We start from the raw sequence: 23,849 nt of genomic DNA on the forward strand, positions 1-23,849 counted from the left end.
AGCTGCATTTGATAGGCTCCACGTTATCGCAAATTAATTACTGGAAAGTCAAGTTAGCAGCAAGCTAGGTCAGGAACCGGAGGACCGAGTCACTGAACGGGAAGTGACAAAACTCAGTCTTGCCCCCCTGCCTGCACGCTGGCTGCTCATTGGCCACACGTGGAAGTGAGTGACATACGCCCTGATTCTGTTTCCGGTCCCTCCCCTGCCCGCGATGAGGCTGGAGTCTGATTGGTCGTGTGCGATGTCAGAAGACGCTGCCGCTTGCTCAACGCCCTCCCACGCAGTGAACAAGCACCAACTTCATAGAACGAATCAGTGCAGATGGTGATTAGTTCGGTCTCGTTCACCCAAACAATTCGTTCAAAAGGAACGAATCGTTCGCGACCGATACAACACTAATATGAGTTGGGTGGGCTCTCCTTGCCTTCTGTTAGGGAATGGGCAGATTTACACCATATTTTCTCCATTATTTAAATTTTTTATGCATGTATATATAGTTTTTTGGACTGAAAAAAAATCTGCGATAGACTGAAACCACAAAATTCAAAGCGCGAAGCAGCGAGGGATCACTGTATATTTTTTTGTTCCCCAAAAGATGAGAATGCTGTCACGTCATCCCTTCTAAATTCAGTCATGCTGGCAAACAGAGTGCAAAACGACTTTTAACCCTCAAAAGCTGAAGATCACGGGACGCCTTGAAGCGTCATTAAAAAAAAATAAAAATGAAAAACACCCTTCCAACTGCGGAGTTGCAGTTGGGGTACTTCAATAGTGCAGACCTGAAACTCTCTTCCAGTGTTTATTTGGTCCCGATAGACCACAGAAAACTGGAGACATGATTGTTTGAATTTCATGGTAAAAAAGAAATATGCTTGCGTGACGAGACAGCAATAGTCATCATTCTACAAAAACGGGGCCAAGTTTTGAATCTGTTAATGCGCTACATGGTGACTTTACCTAACATGGCTGACGTGAATGAAAAATAAATCACGAGAGCTTGAAGAGGAGAAGTCAGAAGTTACTGTACGAGCCCAATTAGGGCATGGCAACGGGAGACGATGCAATGTCACGATGCAGAGGATTTTCGAGATCGGCAGAATACAAACAAAATGAGGCGAACATTGATGAGTGTAGAGACATTTTAATTTACATCCATATACTTTGAACATACACCCCAAAACTCTTTTATGATGAGGAAGACCTCGGAGATATTTTAGTTAGTCTGTGGAGAAGGAGGAGCGCAAATGAAAGAGGTCAGCCAAACAAAGGTGATGACGCCATAGAAGAAGTAAATCAAACCAAATATGAATATTTATAGCTTTTGTTTTGTTTTTCTCATTCTCTAAATATTATGAACCCATTTTATATACATACAAATGTATACAGTGGTACCTCTACATACGAATTTAATTCGTTCCAGGACCTTGTTTGTAAGTCGAAATGGTCGTATGTCCCATAGGAATACATTATAATTCCATTAATTCGTTCCAAAGCCTAAAAACATACACTAAATTCTTAATAAATACTGCTGGCACTGTTACAAATGGCAATTAAACATAGAAAAACAAATAAGTTATGAATACATAATTCAGAATAATATAATAAGAAGAAGAATAATTAATAATTATTCCTGTAAATAATGTAACGAAGCGGATTCTAATATGGCGGACACTTTTTACTGTCCCTGAACGCACCGCGAAGCTGACGTCTCAGTGAGATAGGTCGGTGCGGTAGAGATAATACTTTCGTTTTCTTGAGAGCAGTCAACTGCTTAAGACAATGGACGTTTTGTGTTGGATAAGTTCTTAAATAAATGATAAAAACGTGACGAAGCTGGCGATTTCCTTGGCAATGTTACCACAATGATAACTGTCACCTTAACTTATAAATAGTGGCGAACGGTGGTCGGAAGAGGACCACGGAGCTGTATTGTTGAGCCAGTTCAGGGACGCGCACCCCAAGCTCATATTTTCTATAACTTGCATCTTCATTTCAAAGGTAAGCATCACTTTTTTCCTTGTTTCTCCAACTGTATCAACTTTTTTTGAAAACTGTGTTGATTTCTCACACAAGAAAATCCACCGTGCGTTCGTTTGCAGTGCTGTCATGTCGTCGTATTTCGAGCAACTCGTCGGATGTAGAAACAAATGGCGGCTCAAATTTTGCGTCGGATGTCGAAAAGATCGTGTGTCGAAGTGATCGTATGTAGAGGTACCACTGTATATGTATTTATCTGTTGTACAGAGGATCAGCGCTAAAATGATAAGATGGGAAAAAAATTATGTCCCATTGTATTGTTAATATATTAAATATTTTGTTACTCGTATAGTCTCTCAATGTTACATTTGCACTATATGAGTGAGAATGCAAAGCTTTGTTATCGTACAATTTCTTTTTTTTTTACGAACCTAACCTGAGGTTTAACCTGAAGTTTTTCTTTTGAAGAGTTTGAGCTAGCAAAAGCGCTTAAAATTATACAGGTTTTTAATGCAAATATGTGTATATTACTTTACTTCAATTTTACATTTCGATTTTTATTTTTTAACTCTGGAGTTCTCTATTTCAAGTTTCGAAATCTTCGTTGAGCATGTTTGTGTTTGTTTGTTTTTTTGTTTGTTTGTTTTTTTAAAAATAAATAGCATATTTTTTTCAATTCAAATTTGCCTATTTTAGTCTATTTTTGCGCCTAATATGGTCATGAATTAGGTTACAGTGAAAAAACAACAGGGGAATGTGAACCATTTTACGTGGTATAGAGGCGAAACAAAAAGTATTTAAAAAATGACCAAAATAGGCTCAGGGCTTTATGAGTTAATTACTTCTCGATCATTTTAGTTTATTAGAGCATTGTTTTTATTTTTTGTCAAGCTACTTTCACTATATCAATTTGGTTAACATTACTAAAAAAGTAGGACAATACACATAACGCTATAGGGAAATAGCTCTCTCAACATCCGTATTAAGTTGCAGTTGTTGACCTAAATGTGGGTGGGCTAAACCCGCTAAAAAACATGAGAAACTAAGCCTAAAATAGCACCTAATATAAGTGTTTTTGAGGAAAATAAATTACAGACACGTCATTCCAGAACTGTTAAAAAAAAACAAAGATTGCCAATGTGTTGAGGATTAGAGAGGCCCTTTTTAATACTGTAACTATTATGCAAGTTTATTAACATGATCCGTGTAGGTAATTTAGGCAAAATGTGAATAAAATCGGTAATCCTGTGCATTAATCAATGCCTGAAAAGTAGCTCTCAGTTTCAAAAAGTTCGATGACCCGTGGCCAATATAATGTCACCTTGATGTGTGAATGTAAAATGGTAACACAAACAATAAAACCGGCAGACCAGAAAAGAAAAAAAACAGGATTGCCTGCTTCTACTAATTGCCCAAACCCATGTTGCTCTTTCTTTTAATTTAAAAAATATGCACCAACATCCATTAAGCTGCAAAGTCACCCAGATCTCCTGTTTGTGTGTGTGCGTGCGCGTGTGTGTGTTTCTACAGATTTAAATGCTGCCTGAGGCTTATTGAGTGAAAGGGTAGAATAACAGCTGTACACTAACATGAGCATGCACCATGCGTGTATGCTGTAGAAGGCCTAGTAGCATTGCTTCTCGAAGGAGCGAGGAATGTTTCCCAGTGTGCACGGCGTCTGTTAGGTATGCACCATTGCCCATAAGAGTGGAAGCCAAATTTCTGCTTTCTAATGGCTGTTATGCCTTCACATTCAATGCGATCATAATGACTCCCATCAACACACGTACTACTGATGGAGTTAGTAACTTTATATACCAAAGACCAACAAAAAAAAAATCTTTAAACAGGAACAACGCTAATATTATCCCCATTATAAGACATAATTGTGCAAAACAATGTTTCTTGATGTTATTGAAGCTGTAGTAATTGATAATTTATCGATGAATTTATTTTCAATAGTGCTAGGCCTGATTACGGTTGCCACTGAGCTGGAGCCTATCTGAGTCAGCTTCGAGCAATAGGTGGGACCAAGCCCGTCGACGGGGGAGTCAACCGGTTATGTTGTCCCGGGCCTCAGGACCATAGGGGCCCCTGAATGACCCTTAATTTATTTCACATATATATATATATATATATATATATATATATATATATGTTTAAATCATTGTCTGATTAAATATTATGTTCTACTCGATACATACTTAAAAACTTTATTAAATATTTCAAATATATTTTTTGTCCATTTTTTGTTTTTGCACAACGCCGCCCCCTGTCTTAGCAGAGAATGGTTTGACCCCGCTCTGGCGCAATCAAGGCTACACTACGTATGTGCCCTGAAGCGGAAAAAAATTAATATCTGTCATTGTTATAAACTCTAAACATGGCGAGTCGTCATAAATCGGGTGCGCGAAAAAGAAAAAAAAAAGAAAAAGAGATGAAAATCATAGCGGTGAATGAGAAAAAATTATGAAGTTTTTAAAAGGGGGACAAGAAGCCAGAGAATTAGGGCTAGAGTTGGCTGTGGACGGTGATATCGGTAAGCAGTGTTGTTAATAACGGCGTTAGAGTATAACGGCGTTACCAACGGCGTTATTTTTTTCAGTAGTGAGTAATTTAATTGATTACTTTTGTCATCTTTGCAACGCTGTTACCGTTACTGAGAATGTAAAGGCGTGCGTTACTTTGCATTACTACGTTGGTTGAATGACGCGAGAAAAGTCTGCAAGACACAGAGGGAGAAGAGCGGGAGTGGGAAAGAGGGAGTTGTGACGCCATTGCAAACGCGATGCTAGGCTAGGTGGCTCCAATAATACATGAGTTTGCCGACAGCCTACAAACTACGCCCACATGATGCAACGCTAGATATCACATGTATATGAACTAGACTTCTTGACTTGAATCGATCTTTAAATGATAAAACCGTTTTAAAACTTTCACATGTCGAAAGTAGACAGAAGGGAACTAATGCAATAAAGGGGGCAATTTTAACAACTTTAACGGTTGATTCACAACATTAAATGACTTCCAAACATAGCAAAGGTTACAATCTAGTTATCACAATATCCCCAATACCTCTGTGTCTAGTTAAGTTTAGGGTAAAGAATTGGGCTAGGGCCTATAATGGTCTCTTTTCCCCGGGCCCCTGCAAGTCTGGTGACAGCCCTGGGTGGGACACACAACCTAGGGTCTATTTCATAAAGCAGTTTCAATTAAACCTGAACTCTTATAAGTAGTGTGACAGAAAACTGCATTGTTGGTTCCCTAACAGGAAATCTGAGTTAATTTAGCAAACTCGAAGTTGTTTCACCTGGACTTAAGCATGTGCAGCCCAACCATTTGAAAAAATCATGAATGTAGGCCCAATTCAATGATTCACAGCAACAGAGAGCTTTGGTTTTAATTGAATTACAAAATTGTGCTCGGATGACAACAAAAGGATGATAGGGAAATCAAAAACAAAACTAAACTCAAAGAGTTGGAGGTTGGGAATGTACTCCCCAAACGATGATTGGTAGCAGCTGTGCCCAGCCGAAAGGCGGGAAAGGTAAATGAGTGAACCAGAGAGGCAGGGAACATGACAGGGAAACCCTGGTAGAAAATGAAATTACTAATAAAAGCACACAACCACAGCATAACATTCTTAAAAGAACATAATATACAGTAAAAGTGATGTAAAGGATATATACATAATTCACCTGCAATTGGTAAAACGCTTACTTCATGGCTTTAGCAGGTTAATTATCCAGGCAAAACCACAAAGACTGGTTAAAGCCATTTCAGGACGAAGCACATTATTCAGATCGCCCAGCATAAAGCTGCCTTATTTAAATGTTCAGCATCTCTGATACAATGACCAAAAAACTTCCGTTTACTAAGAAACACACGGCAACAAATAATACCTGCTGCATGTGAGTGCATAACACAAAACGGTAATGTTCACAGATTAACTAACTGACCGCCATTAACGGAGATAAACTAGGAGGGCTGGCACCAAACATTCGTTGCCAGCCTTACCCAGTCAAAATGGATTGGATGTCTATCACCGTCAATGGCACGAAAACATGATCAGCCATTCCAGTCCTCACAGTTTAAGTAGATTGGATTTCTATCGCCGTCACTGGCAGCAAATGAGTTGTGTATGTAAACTGTTGAACAATACATGAAATTATACCACTCAGAAAGATAACTCTTGAAATGCAATTACCGTATTGGCCCGAATATAAGATGGCCCTGATTATAAGACAACCCCCTCTTTTTCAAGACTCAAGTTTGAAAAAAGACTTTTTGAACACCAAATTCATTTTTAGACAGAAAATTACACTACATCTGAAACAAATGATTATAACAATATATTTGAGAGAAAAAGCATGTTATTTTGCCTCATTCAACATTTAAATATGTAAACTAAAGTGCAATCACATTCGTAAATGAATGGCTTCTGGTTTTTGAAATGTAAATAAACCAATCTATTGTGATAAAACAACAATATTGCAATAACTGCATTAACCATCAAATTGAAGTCTAACTGCAACTGTAGTCTTGAAACAAATCAGAATAAGGAAAAACATTGCAATAAAATAATGCAAACTGGTTAAACTAAAAAGAGCAGCTGAGATCTGTCATGACAGAACATCGCTTCAATGATATCTGGTGCCATCTAGCATCGTGAATGGGGAGAGTAGCTGAGATCTATCATGACAGAACAGCGCTTCAATGATATCTGGCGCCATCTAGCCTCGTGAATGGGTATAATGTCTAGACCGCGAATATAAGACGACCCCCTCTTTTTCAGTGTCATTTCAATGCAAAAAACACCGTCTTATATTCGGTCCAATACGGCACTTCTACAGTATGAGCAGTAAGATCAACTGCGGACGGACATTTCATTTTCTGCACAGTAATGGTGCACCTTCATCTACGGAATTTTTGTCAACTTATGATGACATGTCATTGAAAAAGATTGGTAACACAAACTATGCCTGATCACAGACGAACAATTATTCGTGAATAAGCAGAGTTGTCAGTTACGCCTTACTAAAACATTACTGTAATCCGGGCAATCTAACGCGTTCATTTTTCCAAACCAGTAATCTGATTAGAGTTAGTTTTCTTAGTGTCTGTGGGTTACTGTTTTGTGATTGCTTTATAATGTATGTAGAATGAGGAATACTGTAGTCATGTACGAAGACCATTTTGAATAGAAAAAGTTGCTCTTGTGTTTGGGAGTGACATGACATGTCACGTTCTCCTATCGGAGGACAAACACAAACGGGTCACGTGCATTACCATGCCGTGAGCGCTGAGTCTCCGACTACAACGATTTAGCCTAGCTACCTCGTCAGAGTGCGAACAATCACTGAAAGGCAGGAGAGATAGCACAAACGGCTGCATTTGCTCACTGTAAATACAGCCATTATTTCACATTTTTGTCCAGTAAAGATGACAAACTTTGCGCTGGCTCAAAAACACTGTGGACCGCTAAAAACTCCACATCCAATTCAAGGAACCACTTGGAATTACAACACAGCGCTATTCAACTCGAAGCAAAGCCTACAGGTTATGAGAGCACTTCTACAGTTTGTAACCAGCCTTTATGTACATTTTATAGTTACAGCTTTTAACAATAGGCAGAGTTTGACATTTGTGGGGGGGGCAAAACATGTTGATGGACAAACATCATCATTTGCTATTTTCACCACTATTCACGTTGTAAATTCTCAGCGAATCTATCACAACTATGAATGAACACATTGAATAATGTACTTGGCAAAAAAAGTGAAATTTTATATTCTACTTTCTATAATTACTATAATTTATCTGGTCAGATATTTCTATGATGCTGAGTGTCAGTCACAATCATAAAAATAGCTAGAGATAATGTAGATATTAACAACCTTATATAAAAAAAAATTGTTCATTCAAAAAGCCATGTTTTTCAGTGCTGTTTTTTGAAAAAAAAAATAAATAAATAAATAAAAGTCTGACATTTGTAATGATTGACAGCTTAATAATGCTTCCCCAAAACTTGCCTGCTGACTGAAAAAGGAAATGAAATCGTGTCTGGGTCTAAAAGAGGGAGAAGACAGAAAAAAGCTTATCGAGTAAACCTGCTCTTGACGAAGTTAAAATCAGAGACTCCTTGACAGAATAACAGACACAGAATCTTAGTTACACCGTCTTTGTTAAACAGCTTTAAGTTTCCCCTCTTTCTCGCCCACAAACCACACTTTGTGTAAGTGAAAACCCAGAATTTTCCTTATTATACAGCGTTAATAAATAGATTCTGAGTTTAAAATTATGGCTAGGTTTGTAAAAGGTTTGTCCACACAGAAAAACTAGACATGTAACAAATAAATATCAAGCATTCATTTTGTTGCAGTGTCAAGCTTGAAGACTGTTGGAAAAAAAAGAACATATTTTGCCAAGAATACTGCCTGAAAAGAATTCTATTACATTGTTTTCATCTTGGACAAAAATAAGCTATGGCCTGTCCCTCATACCACTCTTCAGCAATATTAACATCAGAAAAAAGTAGCAGTTCTCTATGGGGCAGTTTACATGGTGATGCTCCGAGAATACGACAAATTTCAAATTTGGCACTATATGGTTCCGTCTTGATTCAATGTCGCAATTCCGCATGAAAAAGATGCAGTATTCATGCCAGGTCCTAGGGGGCAGTGCAGATTTACAAGGCGACAGCCAATGATAAACATTGACACCAACAACCTCCTCAGCCCAGAAGACAACATACCCGCCCACTCCAAGCAACGGCATTTTTATTTTGCTACAACAGGCACAGAAATGGAAACATTCAACATATTTAAATACAACTGTTATTAAAAACAGTAAATTAAAGCTGAGGTTCCGCAATATTTGCTGTTTTTATGTATTATTTAGCAGCTCGGCTGCGCATAGGGTTGCCACCTTTCAGAAATAGAAACACGGGACACCGCCCCTCGCGCCCAAAGCTGTGCAGGCAGACAAAAAAGGGACATCCCCAAAACTCCTAAAATGCATAGAAATGTATCTATTTATATATACTCCATATTGGTCATTTAATTCCCAATTACAGATTGTTCCTCATTTCAAGGGACGGGTGGCAACCCTAGCTACGCACGCCCAATGTGACGTGTTCGAGTGCTGACTTTACCGGCGTGGGAGCTTTCCATTGATATGGATGCGGAGCAACCCCCCTCAAGCCCCCTCAATTGAATCAATTCACTTTGGAGGCCGTATTCAAAGGTATGCGTTCGCCTTTCATTTTCGCCGACACCATTTAAAGGCGAGGCCATTCCGCAACACAGTCATTGCGTCTTGGTGTCGCAGAGTCGCCATGTAAATTCATTCATTCATTCATTCATTTTCCATGCCGCTTTTCCTCACGAGGGTCGCGGGGGTGCTGGAGCCTATCCCAGCTAACTACGGGCAGTAGGCAGGGGACACCCTGAACTGGTTCCCAGCCAATCGCAGCCATGTAAATTCAATTCAATTCAATTTTATTTTATTTGTATAGCCCTATATCACAACAAGGTTGTCTCAGAGGGCTTTACAGAGTCAATTTGATACACAGTCAGATACAGTAGATGAATGATATGAGTTCATGTCCTGGGCATACCCCATTCTTAGACCCTCCATGGCGGCAAGGAAAAACTCCAAAAACCCAAATTGCCCCAAAGACTATGCTCTCATTTGTTTCAAGATTTTATTTCCCTACATTCTCTAAAATAGAGAAATCAGCAGTCTGTGCTTCATCTTCCTGTCATTAAAATTCAATCATTCTCTCCCAAGCTATTTTTTCAGTCACTATTAGAGTAAATGCATTTATAACGGGTTGTGAAAGAAAAACGCATCATATTCTTTAGTGCCATTTTACATTGCACTGCTAAAATATAAAAGTGATTTCCTCCTGATGTTTTTTTTTTTTTTTTTTTTAAACATTTTAAACAGGAATGTGTATGCTCTTTACACTTTCTACAGCTCTCTATATAACCGAAAAAAGAAAAAAGCATGACATCAATAGTGAAATGAATGGTTAAGTTTTTTTCGCAATAAAAAACACAAATATTCCGTATGTTGAGATTGCGTGTTGCTGGAGCCTGCACGACGAGGTTAAAATGTGTTGTTTATGCGAGACATGAGCAAGTGCAGCTGAAGGTCTTCAGCAGGAGAGGTCGTCGCTCCAATCATCTGGAAGTTCTATCTGTTGAGAAACGATTTGTGAAAGAGGTGCAATGCAGTGTCGAATCAAAATAAGAGCATTTCTGTCCATGTGGATGATGACGTGTGCTTGACTCGGCACGCATTTTGTGACACCCCTGAGAGTGACGCCAGCGCAAGACATTTTGCTGGGCAAGCACAACTACAGTATAGTGAAGCCGCTGCACCTGCGCAGTCTTGTCCCAAGATCCCCTTCCATGTATTCTTTAGTGCCGTAGCTGCATCCTATCCATTATTAAAACAAAGCAATGACAGGGGAAGAGGAGAAATTTTGAAAGGTAGTCAAATAATTGGGTGATGCTGAACACTCACAATTGGGGCTGCAGTCAGACAAAAGTTTTGTGTTTTCCCATTAAACTTTAAGATATTTAAGACATTCTGTTCTCTTTTTTGACGCTTTAATTTATTAATTGAATAATTAAATTTTTCAAAGAACATTTGGACTTGGCTAGTTTAGTTTTGTATTGCACATTGTCATCTGGCACCCATAATACACTTAACTGTTTGTGGTAGCATTTTCTTCTGATGAACTTTTCTAAAACCCAAAACCAAAGAAAAATGTCAATTCATAATGAGATCCTTTTTATTTTTCTTGCTTACATTAAACAGTTAAGGGCTGACACTTTTCTTCTGACCAATCTCAAAATGTTTTCAAGAACCTCTAGAATCCATTTTTACCTGCAGGACACCGCATTCCCAATATTTAAATATGACTGATCTGGGAATCAGCAAGCAACTGACAGTTCTTCACACAAAGCTGCACACAAAGCTGGCCAATGTTTACTGTGGTTCTGGAGCAATGAAAGGAAGCTATCTGTCATAATCCAAAAAAATATATATATATATGTGATATATCATGCACTTGGGTGTGGGTCAGTGTATTTGTAATGTATGAATATGCCTATAATCTGCACTGCTGCACAGTGACATGCTCTTAATCGGCAGGTCAACCGAGGCATAGCCGCACCTGACGACAGATTCCTACTGTTTGCATGCAAACTCTTGCCTGCATTCCCCAAAATGATTAAAAAGTGAATGAGTCGGAAAACCCCACCTCTTGGTAAACACAAATTAGCCACTAAATCAAACACTTCACATCAGCGTTGAGAGTGACTGGCAATAAATCAAAGAGGCAGACTGCAGAACAAGGCATCAAAAGACATTTGATTTTCCTAAGCCCCCCAATACAGCGTCAGCACATGTGATCTAAATACTTTAATCTGGTGGCCAAAGGCCTTGCTCTCCTAGTAAATCGGCTCCCCATTGCAGGCGTGGTGTGTTTCATGCAAGAAGGTTTTCACATGCTTTTCTTACCAACAAAGCGCTTATTACATTATGAGTAGGTGGCCTTGTTGGCTAAAGTGGGCTTTCTATAGAACATAAAAGGTTTATGGCACAGGCTGCACTCCATCCCGCTGACATTGTAATTAACTCGACATGACATGACTCTTTGTTCTTTTAGTATTTCTGTCGCATACACAAATAAGCATAATGCAAGCAGTAGGACATTTTCCACGATCATTTTGCTCGATAAGAACAAGTGAGTGTGGAGAAGAGAAGCAGTGTTGGGGTGCTTTTGGGAAAGAGGAGGGGTCATAAGTATACACCCCGACGCACACCTTCCCATCACCTCATCACCAGTCAACACTAATTTGCAGCTTCTCTCCTGTTTTCACAGAGAGTAACAGTAAAACGCCTCAAACGTCACCAACCCGAGCAGCAGATTGGCGCTATCACACATCCCACACTTACAGCAAGTCATCTCAGGCTAAAGAAACCAAATGAAAAAAGGTAAAAAAAATAAATAAATAATAATAAATATCACTGCATAATACAGAGAAATCTTTTATATATTTTGCTGCTCACATGCATAATTTGATGCCGCTTTCACACAAACTAAAAGAAATTAGTCAGTAATTTTCACACTTGAACATCTGAAGTGTTTGGTCATTAAAGGAAAACACTGTATGTATAAACAACCTTCGAAACATCTCTTTCTGTAAGACAGTACATTTCAATAATTACTGTTGAAGCTCTTACCTCGTTGACGGAGCTGATTGTCGTCTCTATAAAGGCAAACTTTTGAAAAAATCCTTCACCGTGGTTTTTAACAGTCACGGTTGGTGAGCACACTCAATTTCTCCAAAAAAATGTTGGTTGTTTTTCTTCCTTTTCGTCCTTCATTACTGACGTGCAGTATTATAGCCTTGAGTTGTTTTCGTCAACGATAACGAAAATGTTTTGGCAACTAACAATTTTTTCATGACGATGACGTCACGATGACAAGCTAAAAACATGGCTTTGAGACTAAAACATTACAAGATGGATGCCGACAAGAGGTGAACGAGACTTAAATTTGCCATTGTTTCCATCATAATTTCACAATAGCCCCTTTCACGTACACCAGAACACCGTTGCCTTGAATGTGAAAGCAATTTCCTGGGTCGACTGACACGAAGATTACGCGACGACATTTAAAGGGTCGTGTCCTAGTTAATGTCCGGGACTTTCCTGGGACGAGGCGTGTATGTGAAAGCAGACGTTAAATTCCCGGGTCACAGAACGATAGCTGATGACGTAAATATCATGGCGGGCCGTTCGTCACTTCCTCTTTCGTCGCAGTAAGACGAAAAGTGGTAAACAAACATTGCAATTATCAACATAGCAAGCTGGAAATAGCTAAATTCAATTGAAAACATAACAAAATTAAAATTGCTACTGGGTCGTAGAGCCAAGGAAGAGAGTCCGTTGTCCAGCTTTGGAAATTGGTGGTTTATTTTGTTGCCGTTGTTAGGGTCCGCAACTGCAAACAAACAAACAAGGTTGTACCTCAAAGCAGAAAACAACGGGGGAAGGCGTTCAAGGGTTTATTAAATACAAAAAAAAAATACACGCAATCACCGAAAAGGTGGAATAACACAATGGGTCCGTGACAGGTTGACGGGGATCAATGATACTAACCTAAGGGGTAGACAGAGAGCCAATAAGACAACAAAAAAATACACTAAAAATCCCAGCACAAAATAGGTGATTTAAAAATGAGGGCTGCAGACGAACAAGCTAGCCAATGCACAGAATTCGAGAGTGCAAGGTGTCGAATGGCACCCAGAGAGTTAATATCTCAGCACCCTTTTCTTGGACCACCTGGGCTTAAATACAGTCTTAATGAGCTTGAATTGGCTGCAGTTAGGATGTTGGGAACGCTCCCACAACCAGCTCTGTAACAAAACATGATTTGACCAACCTTGTGACAGCCAGTGGCGACCAAAATTGACATAATGTCCGGGTTATAAAATCGCGCCAGCAGCCCTCCCTGCACAGAGAGTGCCAGTGGGCAACATAGGACAAGTACGTGAAAGTGTCCAACCCGCATCATTCCCGGGATATCTCTACATGCGTGAAAGCAATGACGTGAGTAAATCCCGCGTCACCTTACACGGGAATTTACCGGGATATGTTTGTGAAAGGGACTTATGTATTTTCTTATCGTATGTGTAGTTAGCACGCATTTTAGCAGTGTTTGGTCGTGCTGCGTCTCCCTCCCAACCTCCCTCCCCGTCCCTCACACAGGCTTAAGCGTGTGCCATTTCAGGCTCCTTTTGTGAAACACGTTTCAGGTGCTTGGTAAGTTTTGTTTTCTTATCTTGGCTATGCAATGTTGCTTTAGCCTTTAAAGGTCTGTGCTGAGTGATCATCAAACACTAAACTAACTTGTAGCGTTAGCATAGCATTTGTGTTAGCTTTTAGCGCAATGACTCGGCGAGTGTCTTCTCAAACTCTTGGAAAACATTTTTCCATACAGTTTGTGCCATCCAGGTGAGTTTAATTAATTGCAAATAATGTGCTGTTTTACTGCTGAGTGTGTATTATCATCATGAAGATGTTGATGTCCTTGTAGACTCTACAATTATGTGCTTGTCTGTCAATGTTCATTCGAAATTGTTGGAAACCTCTTATTTACTTATTTATTCGTGGACTTAAACTTTTGAGGTTTATAGACGAAAAAATGTTGAGAAATTTCGACTAAAACTAGACCGACAAATTTTGAGATAACTAAAATATGATTAAGGCTAATATGTATTTTCATCCAAAAGACTAAGAGTAGGACAAAAATTAAAGGAGCTGCCAAAAACAACACTGCTTGAGTGTTCTGATTTTTCATATCACTGTCTTCTGGAGGACAATCTTTGGCCATTTTGTCAGCAAACATGCCGGTGAATGACAAACAGCTGAATGGCGGCAAAGAACGATAATATCAGAGAGCGTACATGCACGCCAATCCATACACACATTTTCCTTTTCGCCATTCAGGCAAATGGATTCCTGCATAGCTGTCACACATCATTACTCCTTATCGTCCCCTTGCCTTTTGCTCTGTAATGCTCCCTTGAGTGTGTGAAAAAGTCATTGTGAGGATAATGGTTTGAGGATGCTTCATGTCGATATGTAAACTCACACACATACACATATACTTATAATGGACATGTAAAAGCCTTTAAAATCACCATGAAAAATCCTGGGAGAGGACACTAACATGAAATGGAGTCAACACTGAGGAATTTCAGGTTCTGCAATGTGTGCTACAAGATGTGGGACATCTATCAGTCTATGGTGAGTGACATCAGTGGCAGGGATGCTAGCAAAATCACATACAGTATAGTAACTCATCATTAACAGTGACATCAGGGACTGAGGATGGTGCGTGAGGTGAATGTTTGCTAATATATATTAGGCAATAAATGAAGTATGTAATAAATATTAGTAATCCAAGTCATGTATGTTCATGTACTAATCAATATCCATACATACTGTATATTGTGAGTACAATTATGCCTCTCAAATTGTCAATCTAAAATAGATAGACCTATGCATGATAATAGCATTGGTAAACATTACTTTTTTCACCAATGTATTCCGCCAATGGAATTCCTCAAGCATTAGAGCGCTTCGGCTTTCCAGTGTTTTTTTGTGCTGTACCTTTCATCACTAGGGAGTTTGAAATGATTGCACTGTGGCAAAATGTCCCCAAAATAGTGATTTGAGGATGCTACAGTATGTCAGTGAGTAGGAAACCAGTACAGCCATCATAATGCACACACACATACGCACCCCTACAGATATACAGTGTATCACAAAAGTGAGTACACCTCTCACATTTCTGCAGATATTTAAGTATATCTTTTCATCGGACAACACTGACAAAATGACACTTTGACACAATGAAAAGTAGTCTGTGTAAAGCTTGTATAATAGAGTTAATTTATTTCCCCCTCAAAATAACTCAAAATATAGCCATTAAAATCTAAACCCCTGGCAAAAAAAGTGAGTACATCCTTTTGAAAAAACATACATCCTTAAATGTCCAAATTGAGTACTGTTTGTCATTTTCCCTCCAAAATGTCATGTGACTCATTACAGGAGTGCTGTCAGCATTGCTGCAGAGATTGAAGAGGTGGGGGGTCAGCCTGTTGGTGCTCAGACCATACGCCGCACTCTATATCAATTGTTGTGCATGGCTGTCACCCCAGGAGGAAGCCTCTTCTGAAGACGGTACACAAGAAAGCCTGTAAACAGTTTGCTGAAGACATGTCAACAAAGCACATGGATTAATGGAACCATGTCCTATGGTCTGATGAGACAGGCGGGCCCAAGGCCCAACAAAATAAGTTTTTTCTTCTTCCCACTCCCTTTCGAGTGCAATCATTTTTGTTGAATTATATTGTATGTTTTTTGTTTCTTTTGTGTGTGCATGCTCGAAATAAAAAAGTTTCATCATCGTCAGCAGCAGCAATGCTGACAGCACCTCTGTAATGAGTCACATGACATTTTGGAGGGAAAATGAAAAGCAGTACTCAATTTGGACAGTTAGGGTTGTACGTTTTTTCAAAGACGTTTACTCACTTGTTGACAGGGGTTTGGATATTGGTGGCTATATTTTGAGTTATTTTTAGGGCAAAATAAATAAACTCTTTTATATAAGCTGCACACAGACTACTTTTCACTGTGTCAAAGTGTCATTTTGTCAGTGTTGTCCCATGAAAAGATATACTTAAATATCTGCAGAAATGCATGGGGTGTACTCACTTTTACACTTTACACTGTAAACAGAGACGCACACAAGACTAGAGACAACATGCTCAACGATACATTAAATCAAAGAATACAGCAGAATAGCAGTGGAGAGTGTAAAAGAAACAGAGCTCATTGTGACAATCAGTGGGTGATGTTTAATGTAAAATGTGTATGTTGTAGTTTGACTGAGATAAACTGTGCAGCGTCAAAAAAAGGTTATTGATCCTTTTTTTTTTTTTTAACATGACCACACGCATACACATATTTCCTGGTTGATTTACCCTTGAAATGAGAGCTCCTAGATTCAGGAAACGGGAGAGGGGAGGACTAACAGGGAGAGAGGGTGAAAGAGGAGATGGTGGTTTCAACATATAAAGATTTTTTTCAGTTGGGTCCAAAAAATATGTTATGTAAATTGCACTGACAGGACTCTTATGACTCTCACAGTCATATCTGGCTTTTACAGGAAAATGTTTTGGTTTTGCTTAATGTGAAACAAAACTTTGTTTAGCTTGAAACTTCACTCTCTTTAAGAGGAAATGTAATGTCTGTCCTACTAATCCTTTGAAATAATGTTTTAAAAATAATAATATATATTAAATATATGTATAATAAAGTCTGTGCAAAGTAGATTAATAGGGAAGTTCAGAATTTTTTACATTAAGCATAATCTTCGAGTTAGCAGGGGTTTACTTAGTCAGTGGAGTTGATTTCAACAAATTCCGTGCAGTTAGTTATTTATTAGTTTCAGGGCTCCAGAAAGGCTAAAGCCTAATTTATGCTTCTGTGTTGCGGTGACGGCCTAGCGACGGCGTAGACCCTTCGTCCTAAATGAGCATTTCAAGTTCTGCGTCAAGAGAATGCGTTGCTCTGTAATTCACAGTCAAGCACAAGAGGAGTGTGGCGTTGTGTTTGTACAGTTTTTGGGGGACTTGAGTTTTCTTGGAGCAATGGAGATGGAATGCTCGAATGTGGATCTTCAGCTCATCAACATTGAACAACAAATGTTAATCATACAAATGCTGAGGCGTAGGCGACGCAGAAGACAGTTGCGGTGGTGGTCTGACTGTTGATGCTGCACAGAGACTGGCAGTCACATTACGAATTCAAGCCTCGGGTGGAAGCCAGCAAGCTTTGGCGGCTAGCTTCAAACTGGCGACGAGCACGGTGTCCAGCGTTTTGTCCGAGGTCTGCAAAGCATTGTGAACAGACCTCCAGCCTGATTTTTTGCCATGTCCTACAACCAGCCAGAGGGACGTTTCACTATGTTGCTGTTCTTCAGTCAAGACTCCGCAGAGCTGCAATCGGAACGGTGGGGAGTTTTCCAACCTCCCACCAGGAAAAATATCATTGAACGCCACTCGAACTGGAAGGCCCAGGTCGCGAAGTAAGAAAAAAAAAGTACCCGGACCTCACGAGTTGCTTCAATCAGACGTCACTCAACAAAATGCGCTACCCATCAAAAAACAGACCGTCAATAGTAAAACTAAAAAGAGCAGTTTACAGTGTGGTCTATTTACCTTAGCTGTAGTTTTTCCTCCACAATTTGATCACTTGCGAGAAGGCGGGTTTGCCAGAGTTAGACTTGTCTTTTGATGGCCAAAATAAAAAATGCTTGGAACGCTTTGAGGTCACAGTTGGTACCTTCCCAGTGGAATAAGTCTGACTTCCCACCTTCCTCAAATGCACCATGAGCAGGAGTGGCCGAAACACTCCTCTCTATTGTGGTCGTGTTACGCGGTGGCGTTACGCATTTAAAAGAAATAGTCCCACAGAAATAAATGAATTATCGATCTGAATTTATTTCACTACATTAGATATGTTGATATTGTTTTTTATTGGCATGCTAGGATGGCATCATCTACATGTGCTAGCTCAGCCATTAAATTAATAAAAAACTAACAAACTGCACGAAATTAGTTAAAATCAACTCAACAGCCTAATTAAACCCATGCTAACTCAAAGATTTAAACTGATGTCAAAAAATCTGAACTTATCCTTTAAGATTTGTTTCTGAATATAATACACTGTCTTTCAACATTTCAGTTTCCTTATTTTAGAGGGTTGTTAAAACGGTGCAAGTTAATGCACTTTGGAAACCACCATGAGTCCCCCTTCTACCACAAAATAAGAACTTTACTTCATTTGGTGTGGCACACGACTTCGAGCTAGCGTTGCTGTTTTGCCTCTTTGGACAAGAGTGTGCACACAGAGAGAAAGCCGAATGTCTGAGTAGGGCGCAAAAGTAAGTTTTTTAAAGTCTGACTTGACAGGGATTGGGCTGGTGTTGGGCTTCTTTGGAGTGCCTTGTTGCCATCCCATGGAAAAAGTTCAACAATCACCTTCCAAGATATGGTACAACACCATAGGCTTTATGTAGGCATAGAGTATCTTTGCGGCTCAAACATGCAGTTGGGTCGCTGTAAGAAACACTTGATGAGGTCACATACTCTTTTCAGGGTGTAGAAGTGCTTTTCGATTGACAGTTAATTGAGACAAGGTTCCAGCATATTCCCATGCACATGCACATAATTTGAGAGAGGAGAGATTGGCTTGATATTTCTTAATTTGAAAGCCTTATTTTTTTCCATACATCGTGATATTATACAAATCATTCAAAATCAGTATACTGAAGACATTTACTTTTTGGGGTCTTAAGCTTTACGAGAATCCAACATGATTACTTCATGTTTTGCTTGAAAACATATTTGGATATGGTGAACTCAAAGAATGTTTGGAGAACAAATTTGCAATGCCTGGTTGAATGGTTGAATGCGATTTAATTGCTAAAACAAACACAATTTAAAATGCGTTCCATGCGGTCTTTGGCTCCACATTCTTTCATACTCCTTATCATAAGGTGGCGGTCATGCACTAAGCAAGCAGACATAAAAACCATCAAGGAAACCATGTTGGTGCCCAAAAAGCTCTGGAACCTTCCTTCCCTTCAGCCGCCAAGCATTACCCTGGGGTGGCGTGGCTCAGTGGTAAGGTAGTCATTCCTCAACCCAGAGGTTGTGGGTTCAATTTTACGCCCTGGTGACCTTGTGTAAGTATCCTTGAGCAAGATATTGAACCCCACAATAGTCCTGATGCTGAGTCATCAGTAGCTAAATGAGGATATAGTGTCAAAGCGCTTTGCGTGCCTTGAAGGTGAAAAAGGACTGTACAAGTAAATTAAATTGTCATATTAAAATGTCACATTAATAAAATTGTACAGACTCAAAAATATACTTTAAGGAAACATAATGTGACAACATAATTTTAAGGCAATGCAACTAAATAAAATAAATATAACATTTTAATGCCAAATAAACATGTTTATATAATGTGTAACCAATGTAAACAAGAAAATCATGTAGATCTAAAAAATCTGTTTTGAGTGTGCAGTTTTTTTTGACAACTCTCCTCTTAACGATATTCCAAATTTAGAATCTTCAAATTTAGATATTCATCGAAGAGAGAGTTTCCGTTTCCCAACTCGACAATGCATAACTTTTCAGTTGTGGTCCGAGAGAATCATGTTTACAACCGAACTGTTAAAACTGTCCTAAGCAAAAATGATGAAATGAAAAATCCTTAGCTAAACCATTTCAGCCTAAGGATTTGTGTGACTCAAATAGAGTTATGCATCAGTCGACAGGTATTTTGAAAGTGGGCGTTTCACAGCAGGCGTGACTCCTACCGACTCAGTTCGCAGCCATTGAGCAGTCACCTTCACATTCCCTGTAAACACGTCACGCCTGTCATGCACTGACAGTCCTTAACAGAACAAGAAACTGATTTGTTCGAGTCCATGAGGTGAAAGCATGCAAATATGATGAACTGCGTTGTTAAGTACAGTATGTTGTTTCTCTTAATCTTTCCAGTTTCCACACATGGTGAACAATACGCAAGATGCAAATCTGACAATGCTCAGCATTGAGGGGGAAAGGTGAGTTCCACTCTACAGTATGCTTATGCCTCTGCAATGGGGTGAATCATCACTAGTTGGTGGTTAAAAGATGCAGTTTTTCAGCAACAAGGTCCACAGTCTCGCCTTTGCTCAGTTAACCCTATGGCCCTCATTTGCATTTTATAAGGAGGTCGTCACTCTGTGAGGAGGGTTATCTCCTCTTTGGAGGCGGTAAAAGATGAGAAGGGGGAACACTTTTTATTCCATCAAAAAGATAACACCCTGACTCAAGCTTATCAGTGGCTGATGAAATCCACGCCAGAGGCATACAGTGTATATGTGTGATTCCGCATGTGAATATGTAGTGTGTGGTGATGTTCACACACATGAACTGCAGAAACACACCAGATTTAATCTGAACTAAGGACCCTGACTGATATTTGCCCTGAATGAGTGCGTGTGCATAAGGAAAGTAAATACTGTACGACCTTTTATCCACCTGTTGAATTGAAGTTTTCATTCTTCTTTCATCATTTGAACCCTCTTTGTGGAGAATTTGCATTGCATCACTTTCAAATCTGAAAATACCCCAATGCAGAGGAAGTGAAGATGAAGAGCTCCATGTATTGCTTCTACTTATTCGTATTCTAACCATGGTATGAGTTTTACTAGAAAGGCCATTTCTGGTTTAAAGTTGCAGGATACAAATGACGACATTAGAAAGTACATTGTAAGATACTGTCGTTGAGGCAAGGCTACAGGCATGTTACATCTTTTGTTGGAGTCAAACCATGGATCAGAACTCCATATTTTTTGTTTACTTAAATAACTTGATGAATGAAAATATGAGCAAAATTAACTCCCGCAGCAATTTACGCTAAAATATAACACATCCTGCGGCATGACACACCTTAAATATGTATTTAAATTGGAGGTGCAACAATTAATCGATTAATCGACAACTAATCCATTAGCAAATTAATCAACATCTATTTTGATAACCAATTAATCGTTTAGGACCTTCTTCACCTTAAACTAAATTCTTGAAATTTTAACATACACATAACTTCTCAGTTGGCAATATTATCAGAATTCTTCATTTTATTTTTGTTTATTCAAAGTAGGACATGAAAAAAATCTCTTTTTACTGTGGAAAACAACAGTTCACATTTTTGCCAATTTTCAGACATCTTACTGTGTAAACTAGCTTATTAATAAGGCTGAAACAAGTAATCGATGAAATCGATTAAAATCGACTGATAAATTAGGTGCCAACGAATTTGATAATGAATGAAGTTGTAGGCTACAGTTAAGTCAGGAAGCTGCAATAAAATCATTTCTAATTATTTAAATTATTTCTAAAGGAAACAGTCACATCCATTTTGTCTTCCTTGTTACTTGCAGCATGCCTAAGGCAACTTCAAGGTAAATTGTGAAGGTAATTGAAAAAAATGACATTTATCCGATTAATCGATTAATTAATCTTCAGATTGATCAATTATGAAATTTAAATCATGCCATTTTAAGTGGATAACTTTTGCATTGCAGGAAACCAGGTAAATAGCCCAAAATTGGCTGTCCAATAATTTTTCTAATTACAACCCGTTACCGTTACACACATTTGAGGATAAAAGACTGTAACGGCTGAGTTTCCTCATATAGACAAAGTTGTACGCGAAGCAATTGCGTCTGTGTGATGCATGGGCGTAGGTTTGGTCTCAACATTGGTAGGGACAATATAACAGCATAACCTGCATGTACACTTTTTGCTGGGGACGGGACATTAATAAGACCAAACAGATTGGATGAATGGGGCAAAGAGCCACATTTCTCATGAATATGAACCTAATTAATTGATAGGCATGATCAATGCAAAATAAATCTGTACGGACTTATGATAATGTTTACGTGCATTGGTTCAGGTGATACACAGTTTGATTCAAACCTTTTTTTCAAAAACTACTAAAGAAACATTTTGATAACTTCCCAAATAAATGAGGTTGCTTAAAAGTTGGTGGGGACAATTTGAGCATCCTGAAAAGTTGCTAGTGTTATGTCCCTACCGTCCCTATGCAAACCTACGCCCTTGGTGTGATGCACTATTGCTTTTTAGAATTAAAAAATAGTCCTTTTGTACACAATCATTATCCCAATACGACTAATAGTGCTTGCTCTAGCAATATTTGTAACGGTGCATAGTTTAGAATTGTGTAGAGCTGCACTGTATTAAACTGAAGTGTGAAAGCTTCTCATTAAGCCTACTCATAAGGCAACTATGTGTGCAGGTATACCTGCAATAATGCTGCGGGGACTCCAATTAACTGATTTGCTGCCATTGACAGTGATATACCTCAAATACATTTTGACTGGAAGACACTGACAGCAAGTGATCGCTGTCAGCCCTCCCAATCAAAATGAATTGGACGTCTATCGCCGTCAATGGCCCAGAAAGTTGATGATTCGATGACAGTCATCACAGTGCAAATGGATTTGACGTCTGTCTCTGTCAATGGCAGTGAATGTGTGGAGTAGAAATGAAGTTCACTAACCTTCTGCAGCAGCTGGGAGCCTGAATATTTTGCAGAAATTGACTTCATTTCCCCACCAAATGCTGAAGCCCAGAGCTTCACTCTACACGTTAAAACACAATGATTACAAACTTTTCATAAGACCAGTCAAAACATTCACTAAAAAAGCATTTACTCACACAGACGGAGGGATGCTTTGGTGTGAGCATCCAACATCAGTTATAGAATAAGTCAGAGTTGCGGAAAGTAATAAAAGACGAACATTCCACGCGCAGAGCTTTCCCAGATCTACCCGCATCTTCGTTTCGTCTCCGACGCACAGTAGTCCGTTGCGTTTACGCGGCCACTATGGTTAATTCGGGCCCCTCTTCAAACAATTAATAATGACACACACAAAAAAATAAAATAAATAAATAATAATAATCAAAAAATCTGCCTGGCTGATGGATGCATGGTGGACAAGCGGGGCGCGCACGCTACGAGACTTCTCAAAAGTGCGGCGCCGGTTGTGTCACACTAATAGCGGTTCCGACGCACAAGAGTCGGGTGGCAAAGTGGCGCTTGACTTCTCTGGCAAGAAAAGTCCACCACCTTTGCGTTTCAGATGAGAACTCCGCAGATGAGGAGGGGATGTTCAGGTGGTGCCGAGAAAAGGCGCCCTCTCTCCCTCTCTCGCTCTAAGCATCTGACGATTGGCTACAGAGGATGCTGTTGTTGAATTACGCCATACTTCTGACCCAAGCACACCCTCATATCCCTCCACCCTCTTAGACAGGCGCGCGCACGCACACACAGCGGCTTTATTACAGGGCTTTAATAGATGTCCTTTAGCTTTCATGTCACATCAAGTCATGCACTATATGGTCAGTTCACTGAAGCAGATTACTGGCAAAGTGCTGATGAAAAAAAGTGGAGTGGCTGCATACAAAAGGAGGGCGGACAGGAAGAGGGTGTTTTGCATTGTCCAGCTTCTTGGAAGATGGGTGATGACATGACATTTATGCTGCATCCAAATGCACCTTAGCAGCGACGTGGCACTGGCAACGTGTGAGCATATGGCTGGTGAAAGAGGATGAGAGCCCTTCAGGCGACACATCCCACGTGACAGCTCACGTTTCTCTTGGAGCTGCAAATATTCTGGCAATGTTCTGGGA

The 23,849-nt window shown here is 39.4% G+C and overlaps 1 protein-coding gene across 3 annotated transcripts in view; it reads right to left on the reverse strand.

The window, feature by feature from the left end:
- Nucleotides 1-23,357, reverse strand: part of LOC130930315 (voltage-dependent calcium channel subunit alpha-2/delta-3-like) — a 288,134-nt gene extending 264,777 nt beyond the window's left edge. For all 3 annotated transcript variants that reach the window (XM_057858208.1, XM_057858191.1, XM_057858200.1), the window contains exons 1-2: nucleotides 22,875-23,357; nucleotides 22,717-22,798 (exon numbers count right to left, since the gene is read on the reverse strand). In XM_057858208.1, the coding sequence (XP_057714191.1) occupies nucleotides 22,717-22,798; nucleotides 22,875-22,993 (201 nt within the window). In that variant the 5' untranslated portion in view covers nucleotides 22,994-23,357. The remainder of the gene's footprint in view (nucleotides 1-22,716; nucleotides 22,799-22,874) is intronic.
- Between the last annotated feature and the right edge of the window lie 492 nt (nucleotides 23,358-23,849).

Source organism: Corythoichthys intestinalis, chromosome 2, assembly GCF_030265065.1.
Source record: "Corythoichthys intestinalis isolate RoL2023-P3 chromosome 2, ASM3026506v1, whole genome shotgun sequence".
In the NCBI taxonomy this organism is placed as follows: Eukaryota; Metazoa; Chordata; class Actinopteri; order Syngnathiformes; family Syngnathidae; genus Corythoichthys; species Corythoichthys intestinalis.